The 14,872-nt window shown below is 41.9% G+C and overlaps 1 protein-coding gene across 1 annotated transcript; it reads right to left on the bottom strand.

The window, feature by feature from the left end:
* Positions 1-491: 491 nt before the first annotated feature.
* LOC118562243 (meiotic recombination protein REC8 homolog) lies at positions 492-14,816 on the bottom strand. Its single transcript, XM_036134507.1, has 17 exons — positions 14,572-14,816; positions 13,522-13,590; positions 10,179-10,321; positions 10,029-10,104; positions 9,828-9,948; positions 9,660-9,747; positions 7,375-7,442; positions 7,187-7,265; positions 6,994-7,093; positions 6,744-6,918; positions 4,759-4,954; positions 4,488-4,669; positions 4,365-4,407; positions 2,921-3,005; positions 2,760-2,840; positions 2,582-2,682; positions 492-688 (listed from the first exon to the last, which is right to left on the bottom strand). Exons 1-17 carry the CDS (start codon positions 14,625-14,627, stop codon positions 585-587), a joined length of 1,767 nt encoding a protein of 588 aa, XP_035990400.1. The 5' UTR covers positions 14,628-14,816; the 3' UTR covers positions 492-584.
* Between the last annotated feature and the right edge of the window lie 56 nt (positions 14,817-14,872).

The raw sequence follows: 14,872 nt of genomic DNA, 5'->3' as shown, positions 1-14,872 counted from the left end.
GACAAACACAGAAAGCGACGGGGGAGGAAATGAGACGACAGCGGCGGCTGAGGCAGACGCTAATAATAAACCGTGGTCACAGCTACCCCCTCTGAGAAAGTCCTCCGAGGAGAATTAAGATGGTGTGAAGAGGGAGAGGGAAAGATCAAGTGTCGCTCAGCTTATCTGCTCCGAGCACAGCGTCTCCTCAGCCCCCCCCCCCCCCAGAATATTAAATGATCGACACGGATTTAACAAAAAAGGCTTTATTTTCTTTAAAGGAACACAGAACAGGGGTTTTACTTTTTTACAGTTAATTACAAATCTAATAATGCGGTAGCAAACCAAACCGAGTTTTCATCTTAAAACGCATAAAGCTAACCAATGGTGCGAGGGCCCTCACAAACAAGGGAAAGTGAGGCAAGCCTTCCCAATATGTATAAAAACCTTTAAAAACGCAGGAAAAACTGTTAGAATGATACATCATAACGTGATAAATTGGAAATCGGGCAACTTTTAAAACGGCATACAAGCAGGCTGTTGAATTTTTGGAGTTGTGGTTGGAAGAAAGTGAACAGAGAGAGATGGTCCCAGCAGAGAGCGGATTACGACGGCAGATCCATCTCTGGGTCGTTGGATCCGCGCAAGATCCTGATTTCTCCGTAAGGCCGGTTCTGCTCAGCACGGATCCTGCCGGAGGACAAATCCTCTGCAAAAACAAACAAACCAGTCAGCCTCAGGCTTTATTTCTATTTCCTTTCCACATACTGTCACATTACAACCACTAACATAAATATATTTTGTTGGACTCTAAGGTGAAAAACCAACACAAAGGGATAAACGATTGTGAAGTAGAAAGAAAATTATACACAATTTATTTTTTTCTTCTTTCTTTTTTTTTTTTTTTTTACAAATAAAAAAAATGTGCAAAAGTATTCAGCCCCCCTGACTCAATACTTTGCAGCACCACCTTTTGCTGCGGTTACAGCTGCAAGTCTTTTAGGGTTTGTCTCTACCAGCTTTGCACATCTAGTGACAGAAACTTTATTATTCCATTATTCTTTGCAAAACAGCTCAAGCTCCGTCAGATGAGATGTAGAGCATTTGTCAACAGCAGTTTTCAGATCTTACCACAGATTCATGATAGGGTTTGGGTCTGTACTTTGACTAGGCCGTTCTAATACATGAATATGTTTTAAATCATTCCATTGTAGCCCTGGCTTAATGTGTCATCATGCTGCCCCACAGCATGATGACATCACCCTGCTCTTATGTTTGAAAACCCGGACTTCTTTGACGTATTTAAAGGAGAGTTTTGTCATTGTGGTCATCTAGCTCAGCATTGGTCTTGTCTGGCAGCACAACCTTTCCCCAGAAGGCTCTTCGCTCGAGGAGGTGGGGCAGCTGCACATTTCTGCTGAGCCTGGGGGTTTCAGCTTCGAAGCAGCGGCACCTTTCTTCCTCCGCTCCCTCTCAGTTCATGTTGATGCTCGACTGTGGACAGTGACACTGGAGCTGAAGTGGTTTCCACTTTGTGTAAGATGATTACTTTCTAGACACTCTGTTGCTCCTGGTTAGTTCATGAACATCCAAACCGAGGGTCTTTCTTTTTTTTTTTTGACAGTTCAGGTCACAACGTGGAGACATTTGGCTTCCAACAGGACAAACATCCGAACTGCTTTGAAATGGATAAAGCGGGGCTAATATCAAGCTTCTGGAACAGCTCTGACCTCCATCCTGCTGACAATTTACAGAGTGAGGTTAAAAGGCGAGGCTTAAAACTTCAGTTTGAGACTATCTCTATATCTCAGTATGCTGCTACAGGCTCAGGACGCTCCACTTTCCCTCGCTCTGCTACTTTTTCCTACTACTCTCTAATTACGCATCATGTTACCGCTGCCTGTAACTGTATGTTCGGTCTTCACAGAAGGCAGGAGCTTACTAAATGTTTTTACATCCCACAGCCTGTACTGATTAGCTGCGTTACTCTCCCACATGAAGACACTAAAGGAGCCACTGCTGCCTTTTCCTCACTTTCTATAAGATAGAAAGTACTCCTGGATCGGTGCTGCTGTGGTTTTTGGGGTGTATGCTCCGTCTTCTCCAACCCGCTCGGTTGTGGCAGATGGATGCTCCCGCCGAGCCTGGTTGTGCTGGAGATATCTTCCTTTTAAAGGGGGGATTTCACGCACGCTCAGTACGAGGGATTGCTGGAGTCAGTGACTCGCCGCAATCGGCCCAGTCTCCATAAACAGCAAGCGTTTGACCAAAGGGAACGATAAACAGAACTCGACTGTGTTGTTTGTTTGCTGGGATGGAACTGGACTGTGTCGACCCGATTTCTCTAAGAGAAAATAAACATCTGAGCAGAACTGGACTGACATAGAGTTCATTATTAGAAAACGATAGAATCATAAAATATAGCCAGACACGTGGTTTCAGACACGCTGTATTACGTTGGATCCGGTCACTATTTGAAGCTCATGGAGGTTTTTTTTCCATTAAGACGCCACATATTGATCAGAGGGGCTCTCCTGATGTTGATGCAGCAAATTAAACTGAACTTCAACATGAGCGGCGATGAAAAAGACCACCTCCTTACCCAGCAGCCTCTGGAAGATGCTGCTGACGGCTCTCCGGTTGACCTCCGGTGGCAAAAGGGAGCGAAAAAGCACGGGCTCCCCTTCTTGCTCGGGCAAAAGCCTGAGAACACAAGAGAAGATCACATTTAAATAAGCACCCATTTTCTGGACTTTTAATTATTTCCCCAAGAAGTGTACCAAGGATATTCGACAGCTGGACCCTCCATCATCTCCTCCATGGCCTCCGGGATGTCCTGCAGCACAGAGGAGACCACAGACCTGCGGAGACGCACAAAGGAGACGGCGTTTCAACGCTGGCCCAGCCAACAGAGGCACGCAGCGCTTTCCTGGTCACCCACCCTTCTCTCTCGGATGTGTACAGAGGGGAAATCTCCCGAGACGCCTCCTTCTGGTCCGAAGCCTCCAGAGTTAGGGTTTCCTCAGCTGGACTCACACAAACACAAGAGAAGATCTTCAACTGTGATGCGCTGCATTCCTTAAGGCTTAAATATGCCGATCGTAACTTCTGGTGATCTACAGTCCTTTGGAAAAAAGTATTTTCCAAAGGACTTGTTTTATTGTCCCACTTAAATGTTTCGGCTCATTGGACAAATTTTAACACCAGACAAAAATAACCTGAACTTTTAGTGTTGTGAATAAACTCATCCTTCCTGTTGTTTGCTGAAAGTGTTGCTTTCAGTCAATGTAGCCCGCTCTTCATCTTGTTCTCCAATCTGCATTCATTGTTGTTATTTTAACTTTTAACTTTTTGTTCTCTGTCATTGTTATTTCTTCTTGTAGGTACTCCTGGTCTGGCGTTCTGTTAGCTGTGATATCATCCAGGGAAGACAGATCATCCTCTATTACCATCTAATATAGAAAGGATTCCTGGATCAATGCGTACTTCTGTGCTTTTTTGTCTCTCTTGTTATGTCTCTGCTCTGTCTTCTCTAATCCCCAGTCAGTCGAGGCAGATGACCGTTCATACTGAGCCTGGTTCTACTGGAGGTTTCCTCCCTGTTAAAGGGATTTTTCCTCTCCACTGTCGCTTCATGCATGCTCAGTATGAGGGATTGCTGCAAAGCCATGGACAACGCAGACGACTCTCCCTGTGGCTCTACGCTCTTTCAGGAGGAGTGAATGCTGCTTGTCAAGACTTGATGAAATCTACTGGGTTTCCTTAGGAAACTTTTTCACCAATCTGTATAATCTGATTGAATTTTTCTTTGGAAAGTGCCTTGAGATGACATGTATCATGAATTGGCGCTATATAAATAAAATCTAATAGAATTCTTTGCAGAACAAATTCACTTCAGCCATACTGGAGAGTTTCCAAGCTTAAACAGCCTGTTTAAGGTCATGCTAGAGCATCTCTATTGGATTTAAGCCAAGACTTTGACTAGGCCACCCAAAACCTGTATGTTTCTGTCGATGACAGCGAGGCGCAGGTTCAGTTACAGGTTTGGATGGAGCAAAGCATCCCCAGCTCCTTGCCAGCCCACAGAATATTTTCCCAAAGGTCTTGGGGATCATTCTTTTTAGTAAAGGTGAGAAAGCCCTTTATGTTCTTTTGGGTCAGCCAGCAGCGGTTCTGACCTTCATTTTCTCCCATGGAGGCCGTTTTGCCCAGTCTCTGTCTTACCGTCACCTAATCGTGTGTTTTTTCTGGGTAACTTGGTCTGATGCTTACATCATTTTGATGATTTGAAACATTTCACAATGTCAACAAAAGCTAAAACAGAAGAAATCTGTAAGGTGTGTGTGTGTCTGTGTGTGGGGTGGGGTATTATATCAAAATTTTACCTGAAATTCTCAAAATCTCAGAATCCACCATCCCTCTCTGAACCTGCATTCAGAACGAAGACGCACAATGACCGTAAAAGTCCTCAGATATTCATTTTTGATCGTGCATTCGAAGAGACACACCTCTGTGGTGATCTCCTTGAGTCTCTGCTCCTCTGCTTCCGCCACCTCCATCATCTCCCGCTCTCTTTCCCTCTCCGAGTCGCTGGACTCCGGCCCCCCCTCCCCGACCCGGAGGTCCGAGCCCGACAGCGGCGTTATGGTTGCCGCCCGTCTCCACAGAGCCTCAATCTCCTCAGGCAGGACTGCGAAGACAGAAAGGCTTTGTGGTCGGAGTCATGATGGAGAATGTTGCTTTCCTAATCGGCTAGATGTGAAAAAGTGCTTCACTGACAGCAGCAGGGATTGGCCAGGAGCTCGGCGGCAGGTGTGATCCTGTGAGAGGGAGGCAGGGGACGCTGCGGCGTCCTGGTCTCGGTTTGAGGGTCTTCAATCCACTCGTGCTGCTGCTTCTCCGAGAGCTGCGTCTCTGGGTCGAAGAAGACCAGCTGCCTCCTCCTCCTCCTTCGTTTCGCCTCTGGCTGGACCTCCTGGCAGGGTGAGCAGCGTGGGAAATGAACGGTAAGCATAGGAGACCAGGTGAGAGGTGATTATTGATGGGAAGACGTGCTGCAAAGGGAGGATTGATAGCATAGAGGCAAGAGCTGCTGGTTTAGATGGTTTGGAGAGAGAGAGCGGACGTCAACAAAAAAAAGGCAAGAAGATGCAAAGAGATATAATCATTTCAGGTTGAGCGGTTTGGACACAAAGTTAGAGAGACAAGGCTAATGGGTGGATATGGTGGATAAAGCATGTTGTGAAGTGAAACTTTATCGATATGGAAGCTGGATCAACGACGCCGCTCCTTGTTTATTGGTTTGAAGACATAGTTTTCCTGCTGCATCGGTCTCTCTCATGCAGTTGCATGTAAATCTTCAACAATGCAACAAGAAAATAAATTAAAATTCCTTTTTTCTGTGTTAGTAAACGTGTGATATTCTATCAGGTCAAAAGGGGTTTAATTTAGTTTGTTGCTATTGCTGATTTAAAAACAAATGTCTTCTTAAACAGCGAAGAATCTAATTGATTTATTTCTACAGACTCAAATTTCCTCTCAACATAATCCGGGTAAAAACATTCAGATGTATTCATTTAATTACTTTATAAATAAAAATGAGAGCTTTTTTGTATGTTAAACAGTATAGGTTTGAATGTGAAGTGGTTTAATTCATCTTTAGTATAAGTAAAACTGAAATAAAATGCCACTGTGTGGGGTTTTTTTGTCTTTTTTTTTTTCTTTTTTTTTTTTACAGCTAAACGATACAATAAATCCGGCATGTTTTAATGAGATTTTTGTTAAGTCATTGTTGTTTTAAAGAAACGGACGTTGCATTAAAAGAAAGGCAGACGACATCTTCAAGCTGTTTTTGTTTTCCATCCTCAACAACTATACTGGGTCAAGTCGGCTTTTTGCATAATTCACTGGATGTGTGTGATCCTATAAACAATTAAACTTATGCAATAACTTATGCAATAACTAATGTGCAATTACTATTTAATACCTCTGTGCAATAATCCTGTTAAATAAGAGACTTCAGCTGTTATCGTTATCTCACTACCTCACTGTTGTTCTTTACCTGGTACCACTTTAATGTACAACGTCAAATCCATATGTACATAAGTCACCTTAAATATCTTCTTTATTTCCTTTTAGGTTTTTTTTTTACGATCCACTGTATATATGTGGATGCACTGTATAAACCTTATGCTCCTTTTCTTCCTTTTGGCACCTACTTTTGATTATTGAGTCGATGTGACACGTGAATTTCTCCACTGTGCGATCAATAAAGTCTATCTTATCTTATCTTAAATCTGAATGAAAGCAAAAAAAAAAAAAAAACACGTTTAATAAAAGACGAAAACTTTGTGTCGTAACTAATTTTTTTCATATTAAGAATAAATTAATTTGAATGATGCAGTTAAAAATTTTGTTCTAAAATTGTATGATCTGCCTGTTCTGACAGACCCAGTTTATAACATTTTGCCACTGTGGTGGGGGACCCACCTCGGTCTCTATCTGGAACATCTAATTGAACAAAAAAACTACAAAAACTAAAGAAAAAAACTGACCCTAGGTAAATAAAAGAGCTGGTTAATTATTATTGTTAGCAAATAATTGGACAAAATGGAAAAAGTTAGAAATAAGCAGATCTAGGACATTTTACCATAACTAAACCTGGATCCCTGGAGAGAAAATCAACATATAGACATCACAGAATTTATTATGTGTTAAAAAAGAACATCTTTTTAGAAAAACACCCAGAAGAAGGGGCCGTGCACCTCCAGCTCTGGGCTCCTGAGTCGGCCCCTCGCTGACGTGGGCGGTGAGGGGAGGCCGGGCGCTGACACCGGGGTGAGCTGCTCTCTGGGAGGCGAGAAGACTTCCAAAGATGGAGCCGGCTCCTCCTGCGGCAGGAGCTCAGGGGTCTCACTGGAGACCGTGGTGGGCTGCAGCCTGGCCCGTAAAAAAAGCCAGTCAGCAGTGTTTGTTGGTTTTATCTGTGTTTGTGTGTGAGGAGGCAGGCGTTACTCAGTGGTGGACTCTGTCGTTTCCTTAGCCCTCTCCTTCTCCTCCTCTCTTTCTGCCCTCTCCAGCTCTCTCGTCTCCTCCGCTGGTGTCTCCAGACCTCCTGTGGACAAACGGAGCATTTCCTCCTCTAAGCATTTGGTGAACTTTTGGCTGAAGCTGGAACCTAAATGAATCTTTTAATGTCGTCTCAAACCTTCTGGAAAGTGATCATCTTGGTCGAAGAGGATATGGATAGTCTCTGGAAGGTGACCATCAAAGTCCTCCCCCTCAAACTAGATGCGAGAAGAAGGCAGTGAGACTGAAAGAAGGCAGTGAGACTCAAAGAAGGCAGTGAGACTCAAAGCGAGGCCTTCCTGACGGCCTGTCAGCCGGCAGACGTACCTCTGCAGTAGTGATCGCGGCGGGCTCCGTCTCCTTCAGAGTGATGGAGTCTGGAGACGCAGTAATGTCTGAGGAGGAAGCGCAACTCATGCTTCAGTCCAGTGAAGCTGTCTTACCCCCCCCAGAGAAGACCGTAGGAAAATAAGACATGATAGAGGATGTGGGGGGAAGAGGAAAAATCCCGCCTCTGGCTTTGCAGCAATAACCTCACGTCAATGATGAGGATTGCATGTTGAGTTGAGCTGCTAACACGGAGCTCTGTAACCCTAGCTTCAATGTCTCCTACGGACGCTCTCCCGTCTGATACAAGGTGGATACTAGAGGTGGATCCGTGACACCTCGTGCTTCACGGCGGACATGCTGTTCTCTTCCTGGAATGCTGCAATTTGTCCATCTCCAATTTACTCCAAAAGTAAAAAGGAGCGCTATACCGCAGGTCATTTATCCCTGCTGCCACCACACTTTACAATGCGACTGCACTGCAACCTGGTGTAATAACACTGCAATAACTGTGCAATAACTATTTGATATATTGTGCAATAACCTGTGCAATAATCCTGTATACTGCAATAAGTGTGCAATAAATATTTGATATTTTGATTTTTTTCTTATCCACTGTATATATCTGGATGTACTGTATGTACCTCATGTACCTTTTATTCTTTTGTGCACCTTCTGTTGCTTATTAGAGCCGATGTCACAAGTACATCTCTCCATTGTGAGATCAATAAAGTTCTATCTTATCTTATCTTATCTCATCTCAATTAAAGTGAAACTTGTAGGGTCTTCTGGAAGGATTGCACTGGGATGCGCTTTTGTTTTAACAGAAGTCTAACCCCGCTGTAGGTCCCACGATGATACTTAATTGTTTTTGGAGGCTTCCTGTAACATCTTGCAGACTATTTTCAGGGTGATCTGTCTTGGACGGCCAACTCTGGGCTTGTTGGTTGTCGTTTTAAATGTCCTCCACTAGATTAGTTTCCAGAAAGAAAAAAAAACGATCGATTTCAAATTCTTTTGACACTTCATTAAATCTCATACCAGCCTTTATTAGGAGCTACAATCCTCTTTCTGACGGCCTCAGAAGGCTCTTTAGACGGTGGATTTTACGTTCACCTTAAAAGGCCACAATCCCACCAAACTAGAAGATCTCTGAGGTTTAAACAGGGCAAATGTCCTTTAAAATGCTGAATATCAGGTGTAATGCGCCTCTGAGCAATTTTAGCCATTTTCAGGTTAAATAAAAGTGGACTATGTCCTAATTCATTCTTCACCAGAAAGAATTTTTTTTAAAATTCAGTTTTCCTTTGGTTTTTCTTGGTTTTTAACTATACTACTGGAGTCTGATATCAAACACTCATATGTCCAAAAAGAATACAGCCAGTCACGTGGTTGTCCTGAATTTCTACACTGCAAATATTATTGAAATTAGAGGATCTGTCCTTAATTTGAGCAGGTAAAGAAGGTGATCCGCCAATGGAGTGAGTAAAATTGCCATGCGTTGTGTTGCTTTCAGTCATTGTAGCCCACTCTTCTATGCAGAACAAATTCACTTCAGCCATACTGGAGAGTTTCCAAGCGTAAACAGCCCGTTTAAGGTCATGCTAGGGCATCTCCATTGGATTTAAGCCAAGACTTTGACTAGGCCACCCCAAAATTGTATGTTTCTGTCGACGACAGCGAGGCGCAGGTTCAGTTGAAGGTCTGGATGGAGCAAAGCATCCCCAGCTCCTTGCCAGCCCACAGAATATTTTCCCAAAGGTGTTTGGGATCATTATTTTTAGTAAAGGTGAGAAAGTCCTTTATGTTCTTTTGGGTCAGCCAGCAGCGATTCTGACCTTCATTTTCTCCCATGGAGGCCATTTTGCCCAGCCTCTGTCTTACTTTCACCTAACTTTGTCTACTTCGTGTTTTCAGACAGGTTCAATTTAATTGTTTTATTTTATTTATTTTTTATTGTAGCAGTAACCGGGCTTAATTCATCGTTTGTGTTTGGTCCCTAAAATAAGCTAATTAGATATACAGCATTTGAAATAAGATGACGGAGATGAGTTGTCCCTATTTTAAGTGCAAAAATTAATTTTTCCATTGGCAGATTATTTTGATAATTTAGATTTACCTGCTCAAATCAAGACCAAATACACTTATTTCAAGAATTTTTTTTACTTTTAGTTCCCTTTTGGCAGTGTGCAACAAAATATGTGTACCAGTACTGGTAAAGATGGGTTAAAACAAAAGCTGTAAAACAAAGAGTCACATTTCTAAATTAAAGTAAATTATCCTACCAGTTCTCAGGTCTGGAGCATCAGAGGCAGGTGGGCTGGTCAGTTCGTGAAGCTCGGGGGAGGCTTCTCTCAGATACTCTCGGCTCATCTAACAAAGAAAAAGATAGAAAACACTCAGTGGTTTCCACACCTACAGATATCTGCTCAGTGTTACCGTACTGCCACTACCTGTATCAGCATAGTGGGGCTGGGGACCATGTCTTTGAGGTGCATGACTCCAAATAAAGGATCCAGAGCTCCTTCGGTGTCCTCCATCAGAGACAGGGCATCGGCCAGGTCTCTAGTTTGCCTAAAAGGAAACATGGAGGCTCAGATCCAGATAAAAAGACACAGATGTTGTTGTTTGTAGATTAAAGCAAACGTTCATACCTGCTTTGGTCGTCCAAATCAATCTTCTGCAAGCTCCTTTGTTTCAACAGCTGTTCCACGATGGACTGAATTTCTTCTGCAAGGGAAGGAAGTTTGTCGTCAGCTCAATCAACCCAAACGTCTCGTAGTGTTTTAAGGTATTTTTTTTACCCAGAAGGATGGTACACTGCCGGTGGAAGACCAACACCACGCCGTACTGCAGCTGTGAGGAGAGGTAGAGGGAGAAGCGTGGTTTTGGCAGACCTGGTTGAGGTGGAGCAACTCTCTCCAGCAGATAGTTCATGATGTCGTCGCTGCCAGAGCATCGATTTAGTCAGTATCATCAGTCATCTGGTAATGTGTCCAGTTGATTCAAATCTTATTTCACAGACTGGAAGTACTTTGTGTCACTTGGTGTTTATATATCTGATGGAAGATCAGTTGTGGGGTTCTTCAAGGCTCCATTCTTGAATCACTACCTTTTTTTTTTTTTAGATCTACAGGCACATCTAAAAACATTGGAATATTGCGTAAAAATGCAATATTTTTTTGCCAGTCATCTCAGAATGTGAAACACATATGTGGTATAGAACCATTACACATGGAGAGATATATTCCAAGCCTTTGTTTCTTGTAATTTTGATGATTATGGCTTACAGATAATGAAAGTCCAAAATTCTGAATCTGAGAAAAATTTGAAAACTGTGAGAAGTTCATTATTGAAAACTCATGGTGTCACACCCTAATCAGCTAATCAACTCACAACACCTGCAAAGGTTTCCAGAGCCTTTAAATGGTCTCTCCCTCTGGGTCAGTAGCCAACACTATCATGGAGAAGACTGCTGACTGGACAGATGTCTAGAAGACAGTCATCGACACCCTTCACAAGGAGGATAAGCCACAAAAGGTCATTGCTGAAGAAGCTGGTTGTTCACGGAGTTCGGTGTCCAAGCATTTTAACAGAAAATTGAGTGGAAGGAAGATGTGTGGTAGGAAAAGGTGCACCAGCAACAGGGAGAATGGCAGCCTTGAGAGGATTGTCAAGAGAAATCCATTCAAGAAATTGGGTGAGCTTCACAAGGAGTGGACTGAGGCTGGATTCAGCCTCAAGAGCTACCATGCACAGAAAAATCCTGGTCATGGGCTGTAAGCATCTTACCTGGCCTAAGGAGACAAGATACCGGAACTACTGTTCAATGGAAAAATCAAGGTCCCATAGTCAGGAGGAAGAGAGGAGAGGCCCAGAATACATGTTACTGGAAGTCTAGTGGAAAGCTTCCACAGTCACTAATGGTTTGGGCAACCATGTCATCTGCTGGTGTTGGTCCACTGAGTTTTCTGAAGTCCACAGTCAATGCAGCCGTCTACCAGGAAATTCAGTAATAACCACGTCAGCAGAGGAAAGCACAGGATTTTATTTTCCTGCAGGACTTGGCACCTGTCCACATCGCCAAATATACCAAAAGCTGCTTCAGTGACCACGGTGTTTCTGTTCTTGATTGGCTATCCAACCTCCCTGACCTGAACCCCATGGAAAATCTTTGGGCTGTTGCCAAAAGGAATATGAGGGACAATAGACTTAACCTAAAGGCATCTATCATATTTATTTTTTACAGAGCCACAATAGAAAGCATTTTATGTCTCAGCATAGCAGTGTGGTATGGGAGCTGCACAATGCACGAGAGGAAGGATTTAGGTGAGGACAGCACAGAGGATTGTGGGTTGCTGTCTACAAGATCGGGACACGGTTTATGCTGCTGAGCCCAGAGAAGGGTCCGACACATGGCCACAGATCCCAAACACCCAGGCAATGCTCTGTTTGACCCACTTCCATCAGGTAGACGATTCAGGAACATTAAATCAAAAACTGATTGATTCAAAAACAGCTTCTATCCCAAAGCTGAAAGTCCATTGCCCCCTGCTGAGAAGTTAGGGGTCTGTTACATATTACAGTGGCACTACTGGTAATGCCTGTTTGCACACCAATTTCACAGGAATTTCTGATAGCACAGACCTATAAATGAAGGCCTAAAATTATTGCACAGTATCTAATGCTGGCATGAGCGCATCATTGAGGGAGAGTTGACCGTTTAATTCATGCATTAACACTATTTCCTATCGTTCGTTTTGGACTCGGCTAATTACATTTTTTTGTATATATTACCAATTCACAACACGTCATCTCAAGGCACTTTACACAGTCAAATTCAATCGAATCAGACAGATTGGTCAAAAAGTTTCCTTTCTAAGGAAACCCAGAAGATTGCATCGAGTCTTAACAAGCAGCATTCACTCCTCTTGTAAGAGCGTAGAGCCACAGTAGACAGTTGTCTCCATTGCCAAAGGTTTTGCAGCAATCCCTCATACTGAGCATGCATGAAGCGACAGTAGAGAGGAAAACTCCCTTTTAACAGGAAGAAACCTCCAGCAGAACCAGTTTCAGTGTGAGCAGCTATCTGCCTCGACCGACTGGTGATTAGAGAAGACAGAGCAGAGACACAAAAAAGCACAGAAGCACACATTGATCCAGGAAACCTTTCTATGTTAGATGGTAATAGCGGGTGTTCTGCCCCCTTGGATAATGTCACAGCTAACAGAACGCCAGATTAGGAGTACCGACTATGAAGAGGAAAAAGACAGAGAGAATATAAATCTAAAAGTTGAAATAACAACAAACAATCCAAATTGGAGAACAGTAGGAGAACTCAGCAGAGTGATAGAAATAGATCTTGTTGTCTTCCAGCAGCCTAATTCTGTAGTAGCATAACTACAGAGATAGCTCAGGGTAACCTAAGCCACTCTAACTACAAGCTTTAAAAACAAACAACAAAAAAGTTATAAGCTTTGTCAAAAAGTATAAGAATCTTATCAGACCCTGGAGACTATTTGCACACTTTAAGCGTCAGTGTGTTTGAGGTCAGTGTAATCAACTGCTTTCATTTATTAAAGAAGTTTTTTTTTTTCTTAAGTGTGAAAACATTATGCATTACTGTGTCTGCATGGTATATGTTCTTTATGCATCCTGAGCCGGTGTTTGTCTAAAAAAGATTTTACTATGGTAACAGAAGGTAACAATAAAGATTCTTGACTTTCTAATTTTCAGAGGCACTAAATTTCAGGGTTTATTATTTTTGTTGTTGTACCTGTAAGCCATAATCATCAAAATTAAAAGAAATATGTTACTCTGTGTACAATGAATCTCAATAATGAATCACTTTCTGAAATGACAAAAAACAAAAATATTGCACGGTTTTCAATATTCACATTTTAAAAGATTTTACCTGTACATGTCACACGGGGCTTATAGGGTGACATTACATCTCTTACCAAATTAATATTGATGTCACAAAACGTTATATTATGACCACAGACAGTGTCCTCATTGTCAGATAACTATACTGAAAGCAACAAGGCCAAACACTAATTAATTAATTTACTCTGTGCATGAACATTGCAACGAGTAAAATTGCCATGCATTAAAATTGAACAAATGGCATTATGGGTAAATACCTACCAAGTCCTTTTCACATTGACCCCCAGGATATCTCTGCGAGGAACCTTGATGCCTTTTGTGGCAACCAGCCTGAAATGAACACAAATCATGATTGTATGTTCATTTATTGTTAATTTTAGAAAAGAAGATGGAGCTACTTGTAAAATAGCTCATGGCAAAATGTAATGAATCTGAAGGACACCCCAATAATAAACCTTTTAATTTGTAAATTCTCTTCATCTAATGACAGTTTAGGATTAAAATGGTTAAGCAAATTTCGAATTAGATTTTACTTTTCATCTTTCCTCTCTTCATTGAGGAATTTCTACAGCATCCTGTCGTCATTCACCATCACCTGTACCTATTGAAATTAATTTTCCAAAGAAAATACATAGATCATACATATCCATTTATATATTAATTTAGATTTTGGTCTCTTTATGCTTTAATTTCTGGATCTCTTCATTAAGTTTATAATTATCATTAAAACTAAAACCTTTAAAATAATTAAAATGTCCACATATGAAGAGTACCTGTGGGAATCAAGCTTAGTTCTTTTTTTTTTTTTTATCTAACATTTAAGGACACTTCAAACCCTGCAGCTGTCCCTGTTTTAACTTCAGAGGATTTGTTTTTGGTAAGACTTTTTTTTTTTAACCTAGAGATGCACCTGCACTCTCAAATCCATTTGTTTAGGACAAAAGATGGGAAAAAACTCTTTCAGGCCATATCTTGTATTTGGATGTGGAACAAAATGCTAAATTTACATTCGAAAAAATTATTTTCTTGATCTATACGACATAAAAATAAATATTTAATCTAAAGTTTTTTGCCCCCCAAAAAAACCCTATTTTGTTCTGCTTTGAGTAAACCATTTTTTGTCTAATAAGTTTAAATCAGTCTAAAACTGTTAAACGGATTTTACCAATGAGGTTTTTTTCCACATCTAGTGATGGTTTTAAGTAGTAATTTAAGAAATTCAGCTTTAAGAATCTGGCCTCGTCGCCTTTATGAGTTCAGAGGTTGAGAACAACATCTCTGGACCGTTGAAGACTTTAGATTTTTACTCACCAGATGGTAGCGAAACATCCCGAGCGCCGGTTTAAAACAGCCGGGTAGTAAAACATGCTGAAAAGGCTCCAGAAAACCAAAGAACAACCAACGCTGCCGAAGGACCAGAGAGCATCTGAGTTTGAGTGCCTTGACCGAAGAGAAATGTTTGTTGTTTTTCGGATTGAGACGAGCTGATTGGTGAATCCAGGTTTAAACTGGACCGCTTTGTGTGAACCTGGATTCTGACAAATCTAGCAGCGTGGACCACAAAAACTTTGTTTTAGTCAGTGAAAGATTAAATCAATTAAGCAGTAATAAA

This window comes from Fundulus heteroclitus, chromosome 3, assembly GCF_011125445.2.
Source record: "Fundulus heteroclitus isolate FHET01 chromosome 3, MU-UCD_Fhet_4.1, whole genome shotgun sequence".
NCBI lineage: Eukaryota > Metazoa > Chordata > Actinopteri > Cyprinodontiformes > Fundulidae > Fundulus > Fundulus heteroclitus.
Note: the sequence above shows the minus strand (reverse complement) of the source record. Positions and strands in the feature narration are given on the sequence as shown.

Coding starts and splice junctions, on each gene's coding strand:
- LOC118562243 (XM_036134507.1), bottom strand. CDS start 14,627: ATGTTTTACTACCCGGCTGTTTTAAACCGGCGCTCGGGATGTTTCGCT. Junction 2,841..2,920: donor TACACATCCGAGAGAGAAGG/GTGGGTGACCAG, acceptor GCGTCTCCGCAG/GTCTGTGGTCTCCTCTGTGC. Junction 689..2,581: donor CATCTTCCAGAGGCTGCTGG/GTAAGGAGGTGG, acceptor TTGTTTTTGCAG/AGGATTTGTCCTCCGGCAGG.